We start from the raw sequence: 11,535 nt of genomic DNA, 5'->3' as shown, positions 1-11,535 counted from the left end.
TGTTTTGCTGGCTCGAGCTCGTCAGATAACAACACAGCAGCAGGAGGAAGCAGCGGCGTCGACCGAGCGCTAAACGAGTGTCCTTCACTTCCTATTTTTACCGACGAGCTACCAGCGCAGTCCCCGCGGACGGTGTAACGAGTCGTTTGGAGCTTTTGTAGTGACAGTTCCGCTCCCGTCCACCGCCAACTGGTCGACTTTGACTCAACATGCCTTCAGAAAAAACCTTCAAACAAAGAAGGACCTTCGGTAGGTGCTGTCGCAGCTTGTTTCACTGTTTTTCTTCAACACACAACTCCATAGCTCCGTGTGCCTCCTCAGTAAAGGAGCAACGGCTCTGCGTGCGCAGCTGTCGCCCCCATTTCCGTCTCTCGGACCTGCACGAGACTGAATTACGTCGTTCGTGTAAAGCGCCAGAACGGGCCCGTGGGTCGGTATCCCGCTGGCGAGTCCCGTTCATTGAGCTGGCTCAGTTGACACACTTAGTGTGAGCACCGGGGAGACGGACAGTAGGACAACAAGGCCCACCGGAAGGGAGGCGCGAGCTCGGGTCAACTTATCTCACAGAGGAGGAGAATACTAGTTGTCTTGATAGTTGTTCTCGGTGGTGTAACTTAGATGTTTAGATGTAGAATAGTCCGTATTAAACTAGCGCGAGAGGCTGTGGGCCTGTGTGTGTGTGTATGCGTGCGTGTGGGCCTGTGTGTGTGTGTGTGTGCGCGCGCGCGCATGTGTGTTTATTTGCATTCGAGCTGCGGGAGAAAAACAAAGTGGTGTCGAAACGTAGGGCAGAGAGAGAGAGACGGGAGCTGCAGGATTGGGGGATGGGACTGTTTGTGGAGGAGGAGATACACAGAGGGGGAGGTTAAAAAAAGAAAAGAAAGAGGGGACGCGATGGAACGATAGTGCGGAGTTAGGCTTGTGTTTCTCTCCGGTCGGAGGGAGGCCGCGGCCTCGGTGCGGAGTTTAGTTTCAGTACCGATTCTCTAGTCGCAGAGCCACAGACGAGGCGTGCTCCGTTCAGTTTAGTCTTTCTTTCTTTCACATGTAACTTTGAGTGCATCCTCTCACATACTTCGTGGTGCCTTTTCTGTCATTTAGTCCATAAGAGACTATATCAGTGGCTTTACTTTGCCCGAGCGTTACACATCTTGAACCCTCAGCAATAATTCCCAGCATGCCTAAAAGTGACCGACTTCCTGCCAGACTATTGGACCGGACCGGCACAATCCAGACAGCAAAGAGAGCCATAGTGGCATGTGCAGATAACAGTTTGTTATGGCCTGATACACATGACTGTGTACACACACACATATACATATATATATATATATATATATATATATATATATATATATATATATATATATATATATATATATATATATATATATATATATATATATATATATATATATATATATACAGCATGGTGTCGGTGTCTGCCCCCATCTCTGAGGTCTATGAACAGGAGCGCGACCAAGATGGCTTCCTCTACATGGTGTACGCCTCCCAGGAGACCTTTGGCTCCGCCCCGGCCGCCCAGTGAACAGCCTCCCTTCTTCTTCCACCTGGCAGGCCATTGAACAATTGTAGTTTTTAGCCCCCTCCATGTCGCTCGCCACACACCTTTTAGTCTCGACTGTAAGAACTAAAACACATCCGGCTTAATCTAAACACGGCGTTCGGTAACTCACAGCTGGCGTTGGTTCAGGTTGTGATCTGTTAGGAGCGCCGTGCACCGCCACACTCCCCGAATCGCAGAGAGGGAACAGGTTCCAGGAGAGAAATCCCCAAATCGGACTCGGGCCAATGGAGTCTTTTAGCACGTGCGTGTCTGCTTCTTTGCTGTCCTCTCCGGCGGATCATGCCCGGCTGTCATGGCAACATACCGCCAGTCGACGTATAATATATATACACACACACACACATACATACATACACACATACACACATACATACATACATACATACATACATACATACATACATACACACACTTGTAATGTTTCTCTGTGTTCACGTTGCACATCTGTGTAAGAGTCAGGAAATCTTCCAGTCTGGTGCCAGTCAGCTGCTGACTTATTCCCAAACTGTGACACATGACAGAAACTGTGAGGAAACCCCACAGGCTTTTTGCACAGACTGCTTCCCGTTTTGTGCCCGCTGAAAACCGATGAGTCAAAGGCTGTTTGTCGCCCATAGAGACGCACTAACGCAACCTGTTCCCGGGTGGGGAACTCATCTCGGGCCAAATGGAAGCCTCGGGAAGATAAACATTTGCCAGTCGGTTGAATTGGATATCCAAACATTACAAAAATGTGGAAACCACTAACTTCATCGACTGACTCTGACAGCCGCTCTAAAAGCAGCGTTTGGTTTCCTTTCTACCGAAGGTTTCATTGTCATTCAGAGTCGACCGTGGACGACCAGGATGGAGAGATCCAGTTGTCTTGGATGTTGTACAAAGTGCAGTAAGCCATTTATTTTGGCCCAGCTACAGATCACTTGGAATGAGTCTAAACCTTGAGGAAGGAGGGGCCTGCTCTGCCATAGGTCAACGACGAAGTAATCCATCCAATCCGCAGCTGATCCTTTGAGTTGTCACTGGGGAGGGAAAACTTAAGTGTTCAAAGGGCCCTTCTACAACTGAGGCTCCTCCACTTGAACATGGTTTTACATTTTGCAGCCTTTCGTGAATATAACGATAACTCTGCATCAGGGGTTCTAGGCTGCACCCTAGATGAATAAATAAATACATACGTAAATAAATACAAATATCCACGATGTAAATGACAGTCTCATATCAGTGTGGAGATGTCTATTTGTGAACACACATTTGATTAATTGAGTAAAAAATGATGGTTTTGGTCCAGAAGTCTGCTAATCACTTTTTTTTTCTTCTTTTTTTTGGAAAACTCATTAGGTTTTCCACTAGAGCGCATTAGTCCACTTTCCACAGATGTTTATACCCCGCTTGATGTCAAACTAACATTCTGATTATTATTTTTTCAGAATATGTTTCAAAGTAGGTCTCGTAAAAACAATGATAATCAGATGAGACCAACTCCAGCTGCCACATTGGTTGTTGTATCTCAGTAGAATGATGATATGCGACACCTCCACATAGCGAATTGTAATTCACATGATTTGAGTACTGTGTGGATGTGTGTGTGCCTCAGAAGTTCTGGTCAAACCTGCCTGTGAGTTTGTTTACACTATGACTTTTTTTCTTTGGCGTAATTGTCCTTCGCTGTTGACGAGTGTCTTCGTCATGTTTCTGCTTCGTCATGACTGGCTGATTCTCTCTGCCTGCTTACATTAATCAGTCGTGTCTTTCTGCCCCACAGAGCAGAGAGTAGAAGATGTCCGACTGATCCGAGAGCAGCACCCCAACAAGATACCGGTGAGTTCACTGGCGGTGATCGGCTGAACACTGACTCCGATTCACTGAAGGAACGAAAAACACTTTGAGGAAGAAAAACAACAACCACTGTAAGGGCGGAAATGTCCGAGCGTGAAAGAGGACACGAGGCAGACGGAAAGTGTTGCCACATGTTTTTTAAATGTCACGTGTCGATCAGACACATTTCTGACAGGGCTCCCTCTGCCTACCTGAAGTCCTCTCTTTTATCGTTTCCTTGTTGATTAGTTTATTTTCTATTGAGAAATGCTCGTGACTGCATCCGCTGCTAATGAGTCGGGTGTCCAGGAGCTCCATAGCAACCCCCAATAAACAAACGCTCACCTTGTGTTTCACCTGCTTGTTTTATCATCTTGAGATAGAGTATCACCCCCCCACCCCCCACTGATCTAATCGTGTGTGTGTGTGCATGCGCGTGTGTCCTGTGTACTCTGTTGGGGTTATAAACGGCCATGTCATGCTAAGTGTTGACAAAAGAGGCGCAGATGTGCTGTGTCATTGTAATGCCACTCCATCCAGATGGCCACAGTGGAGCCTGTGTGTGTGGGGGGGGGGGGGGGGGGGGAGAGGGAAGTGCCTGAAAGACTGACTAGAGCTCTCAGATCCGGCCCTGCCTCACTGAACAATGCTTTCATGCCAAATAGAGGTCAATGTGTTTATGAACCCTCGCTCAAATTTCAGATCAACAATTGTATTCAGCAGAGATATTGAAACAAATGACTCAGTAAAAATGACTCATGTTTGGTTGAGGAACCAGCAAAAGTATGGTAGATTTGATCAATAATCCGACAGAAAAACTGTCATTCCCCTTTAATGAATTTCGAGAAAATATATTCACAATGTATATTGTATCACTACCATGATATAATATTTTCTGTCAACCAGTAGATAATACCCTCTTAAAGGGAGCATAAACAGTTGTGATATCAGATGCCTCAGATAAGTAATTGAGATTGTTTTCAAATGTATGAACTGAGTCAATCGGAGGACGGTGGCCGCCTTAGTGGGTTAGAGTAATTAGGAGTGTAGTTTGTGCGTGTCAGAGATGAAGTACTTTGTGTGCTGGCAGGTTTAAGGCTTAATTAAAATGCCTCTTCACTTCATTAAATGTCTCACTGAATGAAAGATTCCATGTGCATTGCTCACGGTAACCAGTCCCAGTGAACATGGACACAATCCAGAGGGCTTTTAAACAATGCCGTCTGATATGTGTGACCTCATCTCATCTCACTATTGATTATGGACTCTGGTCTCCAAACTGTGTTAACCGTTTGTGTGTGTCCTCTAGGTGATCATTGAGAGGTACAAAGGAGAAAAGCAGCTTCCCATCCTGGACAAAACCAAGTTCCTGGTGCCCGACCACGTCAACATGAGTGAACTCATCAAGATCATCAGGTAGACCTGAAGTCCTCTCTTTTCCTTTCCTCTCCTTACCCCCTCCTTTCTTTTACTGTCCTCTCCTTTCCTGTCCCCTTCTTTATTTTCATTACATCTGCTTTCCTTTTCTCTCCTGTCTTCTTGTCTCCTATCGTTTCCTATTAATTACTCTCTTTTCCTCCCCTCTCATTTCATCTCTTTTCCCCTCCACGTATTTCCTCTCCCCTAATCTCATTTTGTCTCCTTTCCTATCCCCTCCCATCGTCTCCTCCCCTCCTGACTCTGCCGTGCCAATGTCTCGCCACCAGGAGGCGCCTCCAGCTGAACTCCAACCAGGCTTTCTTCCTGCTGGCCAACGGCCACAGCATGGTGTCGGTGTCTGCCCCCATCTCTGAGGTCTATGAACGGGAGCGCGACCAAGATGGCTTCCTCTACATGGTGTACGCCTCCCAGGAGACCTTTGGCTCCGCCCCGGCCGCCCAGTGAACAGCCTCCCTTCTTCTTCCACCTGGCAGGCCATAGAACAATTGTAGTTTTTAGCCCCCTCCATGTCGCTCGCCACACACCTTTTAGTCTCGACTGTAAGAACTAAAACACATCCGGCTTAATCTAAACACGGCGTTCGGTAACTCACAGCTGGCGTTGGTTCAGGTTGTGATCTGTTAGGAGCGCCGTGCACCGCCACACTCCCCGAATCGCAGAAAGGGAACAGGTTCCAGGAGAGAAATCCCCAAATCGGACTCGGGCCAATGGAGTCTTTTAGCACGTGCGTGTCTGCTTCTTTGCTGTCCTCTCCGGCGGATCATGCCCGGCTGTCATGGCAACACACCGCCAGTCGACGGCAGTTATTTTCAGTGTTGTGGTTCCGTGTCTCCTCGGCTGTATTTACGTTAATGTTTATATATATATATATACATTTCAGGTAGTAATATTGCATTAAAGTGGCGAGTCTCCACCACTTGACGATATATACATTAGCCAATGAACAAAGCCAACCTTAATCTTAAGGGTTTCTTTGGAGAGCGGTGAGGGTTTCTGGGTTCGCGTGTTTTTAGGGGAGCATTTTTATTGCAGTGAGAAGGTGACGCTTTGAGACTTGTAATTCGGATGCGAGTACTTTTGCCAGAGATACATGCTAAACAAAGTAGAGAAGATCCCTGTTAATCAATGTGTCTCCTCCCATTCTCTCAATGGTCCTTCTTTGGTGTTTTTATCCCTCCCCCGCCTTGTATCCTGAAGCATCTTCCCTGTAACAAAACTATGTTTGGGGGGGTGGGGGGGGAATTGCTTTTGCTTTTGCTCTGGAAACGGATGATTGTAGTTTGCAAAAAAGAAAAAAAAAGAAATGCCTTGGTGTACAGATATTATTGACTTTACAGCTTTGAATATAAAGGGCGTTCCAACGACAGTGTAACCAAGTTGACTGTGGGACACACGACAGGAGCAGGGTCTGATTTCATGTGTGAAAGGAGGATGATGATGATGATGATGATAAAGAGGATAAAGAGGTGTTTCTGTAAATGCTAATAGTTGGAGTTTAATTTTTTTTTTTTTTATAAAACGTCCTTCATCACCAGTATTTATGAAGGAGACCAAGGAGCGGAGGACGCTCAGACTAAATGGTGATGCCGAGGCAGGTTGATGTTCTACCCTTTGAGCCACAGGGTTGATCTCCCAGAGCCGTCACTGTTGTTCAGTTTCAGTCCGCTGAAATTCAACAAGCACTTTCACTCTGGGGAACGTACACCTGCCCAGTGGGTTTTTAAGGGCTAAAACAACAACCACAAATGAATAGAACATCCTGAACTTCCCCTCGTCCTCCTTTTCTTCCTCACCGTCACCATCTTCTTCACTGAGGTTGAGATGCTTTTATATACCACGGTATTTTATCATTTTGGTTCTTTTTATTTGATGTGATTTTTATTTCACTGTACAACATGTCCATACTCTTTGCTGTCTACATACAGTATGTGATGCAGGCTCGAGTTTGTTACAGAGGGGCGGAGCGTTTGTTTCCGTGCTCTTTTCTGCCTGCTCCTCTGTTTCTCACACACACACATACATATATATATATATATATATATATATATATATATATATATATATATATATATTGTGTGTGTGTGTATATGCACAGCAATATCTCACAGCCTCTTCTTATGTATTTATGTTTGTATTTTGTAAACAATAAAATTAGAACAAAAAAGATCATCTGTGGGGTGCCTGTGTTTTTCTACCGCGAAACGCAATTATCTTCATGCTCATTGTCCAATATTTTGTCCAATATTTTTTTAGTAGTCTGGCATCATAATGCCTTATCACATGGTGTCCAATGCAGTTTACAGATATGATTTGTCTCACACATTTACACCTCAGAGGGCAAGACTGAATGTTTCCTTGGTGCCACAGTCGAGGAGAAAAAGAAAGGATGTTTCGCAGAAACATGTATTATATAAGAGTATATGCAAATATGAAAATATCACATGCTGGAACCTGATGTGAGTGTGGTGGGTTTTTTCTCTCTATTTCTAATAAATCCCTAATTTGTTGTCTTGAAAAAGACATTTGTTTTGACCGTTCTTTAATTTGTAGTTTGTTTGTTTTACAGTACTGTTACAAATAAAGTAGACACTCAATAGGGAACACACCCGGTGGCTCTGAGATCTCAACACACTGCAAATTATAATAACACATGCAAAGAGAAAAAACTCAAGCAAATTAGGAAAAACATCCTCACCATTTTTTAAATATAAATTGATTAAAAAAAACAGCCAATAACACGGTTGCAACGCTATCGCGGTCACAGACGGAAATATCAACAACTGTCAAAGCACTCAAAACGTCTTCTGTGGTAGTTGATATTGTGCGTTGTTAGTTGAAAGCAAAATTGATAAAGTATGCCTCGTCTGTCATATTCCTTCATGGATATTAAAATGGCTGGTGGCCTTGAGGCTTTGGAGGTAAAGGCCCGGGACCTCCGGCAGGAAACAGTTTCCATTGTTGTGCGGTACATGTGGCATGTTTCTAGTGTTTTTCCAAATGCTGCGCATGTGTTGCCAAATTGGTGAAGACGTTCTAAATTTGCTTGCTTTTTGTATGTATTTTTCTTAATTTAGTTTTAGTTTGTTTTTAGAAAATCTCTCAGTGCCATCGCAGTAACACCAGAAAGGTGAACCTGGGAGGAAACACAAGATGAAACACATATGATATCATACCAACAGTTGATTGTCTGGATTTTGAAGCAATGTTCAAAGGAAATATCATTTTGGTTATTTACTTTTGAGTGTGCAGGCCTGCGTGTGTTTCTTTCTGCTGAAAATGTTCCCTTTATGCGTCTTTCAAATGGATTCCTTCTGTCTGGGTAAAAACTAAACAATGGTCACCACTTTTTAGCTGGCTAACAATGTACCAAAACAAAGGCCCATTGAAAGTAAGTAATTTTGTAGCATTCTGAAACATCTAATCATACATGTGTCTGCCCTGTCATTTTCTATGGGTGAGAATGTTTGTTTTCATCCGAGCCCAAAAGAGGCCTCTAATCTCAGTGTTGCTCCACCGGATCATTACGATTTAAACACAAATCTTATGAAAAATTATTGGATTCATAGTGGACTTGTATATGAGAAGAAGTAGGTAGTTCTATACAGATTCAGTTTAAGTAAGAATCTAAAAGTAAATTCACAGGAACGTGCACATTGTAATATGCAGCACACTGTTCTCTCTCTATCGCGTTCACACATCAGTTCATGGGACAAGACACTCACATGCACGGCCATATGCCGGACACACTTACAGGAGTAAGGAAACACCAGAAATGCTAAATATTCGCACCATACTTTGAATAAATATCTTTAAAAAAACCTGATTTTAAAATGTGAAGAAATAAGCAGCCTTTTAGACATTAAAAAAAATATATTGTTAATAGATGGTGTCGAATCACATACTGTATGTGTCAAAACCACTTCCCTACCTGGACATGTTTTATTTTGGATTATTATTTTATTATATCTTTCCTTTGTTAACAAATGAATAGACTGGCCGGCGGTAGAGGTCTTTAATCACGTGTGAGTGTCACTTTGAACTTGTCATGATTCCACATGGTACATTGTGATTATCATGATCAGATTATCAACGTATGACCCGCTATGCTTACTTGTGTTTGTCGATGATCAAGGTTTTGATCATGAAAACTGGGGTACAAAGGCAGTTCAGAAAGTGGTGAACCGGGTCTGTTATTGGAGCAGGACAGACTTCATATATACTACATTATGAGTATTAATTACTCATGTAAGTCGTTATGTCCAGACAGCTGAATGAACAAAGGGACTTGAAGAACTGAAGCGCATGGAACAAACATCAGATCAACTAGTGGTTATTATAGCAATAGTACTAGTTGTAATAGCCAAATAGCTAATATAATTAGTAGTATATAAGTTGTTCTTGTAGTTGTAGTAAAAAGTCAAACAAAAAAAGTGAATTATGTCAAGAAAGTTTTATAAAATGGCAATAAAAAGTCAAAGGTTTTTAGAAAGTTGTCAGACATTGACGAGCCAATGAAGAGACTAAACACTGCTCAACAGCCTGCAATCTGCTGTTCAATAGTACAATTACACAAAGACATTGGGATCTTCTGCCAAACGTGGCCGATTGATGTCATAAATCGATCAGCTCATTGATCAGGCGACAGCCAGGCGTCTCCCATCATGCCCCGGGATCACTGTTGAAAGGATCCAATCAGACAAAAGGTCTCAGCGGCGTGCGCCATCATCGCTGTCACTGTGCGACGCTCGATTGGGGGAGAACACCATTAAACAGGTATTCTTTCCAGCAGACAATTTGACTTATTATAAAATATACATTTTATTATAAGACGAATGGCGGCGTGTCAGCTTTAGGGTCCTCGTTCACCTTTGCTCACTAAATGGTTAATATGACCTTTTAACTTAATAGATTGGGCTGGGACCATGTGATAAAAGACAGAATCAGAACATATTTTATTACTCACCTCAAGGTTCAGACAAAACAAGTTATTAAAACACATTAGGTAATGAAAGAAATCAGACCTACAAAAAGAATTGCGTTCAAACAATTGCACACAAATATTCCAAAAGCACTTTTTTTCTCTTCTTAAGGTGAACATGCATGCTGGAGGGTCAGTTGACCAGGCACTGTTGAGATTTTGATTGACAGATCCAGACTTGCATCTGGTTTACGGAAACTGCTAAATTATTAAAAAGCAAATCAGAGATGACTTATTTTTGAAGGCCACATTGGTTCCCTGAACAAAGCCAATGAATGCCGACTCATTTCCAGGTTTTAGGACTCATTCCTGTGACACAATTGACCCTTTGGTTAAGCCCCGCCCCCTAGCTGCTGTTCAGCCAAGCTTTTCACAGCTACCACGGAGCCCACACTGTCACTAACTGCACTCCGTGAAGAAGCATTATCGCAGTCAAAATGCGATTTCAGAGCAAAGCGGACAGACAGGTCTAAAATAATGTATGTGTTTGAGGAACGATAAAATTAAATGAGCAACGTTGTTCCTGTAAAGCCGACTACGTCTTTATTCACTGCTACAATGTGTACCCATTCATTATACTAGCGAGGTACAGAAGTGATAACATTAGCACATTTTCAGAGCGTTTTACTGCTGCTGCTTTAACTGCTTTTAATCCACATTCTGATACTGAGGAGCTGGTCTCTCTTTTTAATCACACCTGTCAGACGGTCCTGGACTCTGTTGCCCCCTACAAGGTCAACAAGTTAAACAGAACACCACAGCCCTGGATAAATGAATCCACCAAAGGACTTAAGAGAGACTGTAGGAGAAAGGAAAGAAAATGGAACAAAACTGCCCTTCACGTATTTTATAATATTTGGAAAGAGGCAATGAATAACTATCAAAAGGAGGTAAAAGATTCAAAAACCTCTTTCTTCTCCAATTTAATTCTAGACAATCATTCAAACCCCAGAGTCTTATTCAAGGTCATAGACAAGGTCATAAACCCCTCCCCCTGTCATTTTATTGATGCCTCACAAGAGATGTGTGAGAAGTTTTTTAATTATTTTAATAATAAGGTAAATGAAATAACAAATTAATAACAAATTAAAACAATAACAAACAAATTACCTCCCCAACCCAAGTTGTACATGCCAGTAGGGACATTCAAAACTATTTTAGTCATTTTCAACCTGTATCATTGCCCTTTTTATCCCAACTTATATCACACATGAAATCAGCCACATGCAGCCTTGATTTTATTCCTACTGAATTTCTCAAAGAGGTTATTGGCACTGTAGGGCCCAGTATTTTATTGATTATAAATAGCTCCTTAGCAAGTGGTATTTTCCCATTGATTTTTAAACATGCAATCGTACAACCTCTTTTAAAGAAACCTAAGCTTGATCCTTCTGTTGTTTCCAATTTTAGGCCAATTTCAAAACTGCCATTTTTATCAAAAGTTTTTCGAAAAAGTGGTCTTAACACAATTCCTAGAGTTTATGAATCATAATAATATATTTGAGAAATTTCAGTCAGGTTTTAGAGCACTTCATAGCACAGAAACTGCCCTCCTCAAGGTAACTAATGACCTCCTTTTAGAAGCAGACAAGGGGGAGAGCGCCGTTTTAATTCTTTTAGACCTTAGTGCAGCTTTTGATACTGTAGATCACGCCATTTTAATCGATCGCCTCAAAAAACCTGGGTCGGCATCAAGGACACTGCACTTGGCTGG

At 42.7% G+C, this 11,535-nt stretch overlaps 1 protein-coding gene across 1 annotated transcript; it reads left to right on the top strand.

Annotated features, from left to right (window-relative positions):
* On the top strand, positions 1-6,354 carry map1lc3b (microtubule-associated protein 1 light chain 3 beta). Its single transcript, XM_034534972.1, has 4 exons — positions 1-249; positions 3,351-3,406; positions 4,713-4,819; positions 5,110-6,354. The coding sequence occupies exons 1-4, from the start codon at positions 210-212 to the stop codon at positions 5,285-5,287; spliced, it is 381 nt and encodes a 126-aa protein (XP_034390863.1). The 5' UTR covers positions 1-209; the 3' UTR covers positions 5,288-6,354.
* The last annotated feature ends 5,181 nt before the right edge of the window (positions 6,355-11,535 follow it).

Source organism: Cyclopterus lumpus, chromosome 6, assembly GCF_009769545.1.
Source record: "Cyclopterus lumpus isolate fCycLum1 chromosome 6, fCycLum1.pri, whole genome shotgun sequence".
In the NCBI taxonomy this organism is placed as follows: Eukaryota; Metazoa; Chordata; class Actinopteri; order Perciformes; family Cyclopteridae; genus Cyclopterus; species Cyclopterus lumpus.
The sequence above is the reverse complement of the archived record's forward strand: the minus strand, read 5'-3'. Positions and strand labels throughout refer to the sequence as shown.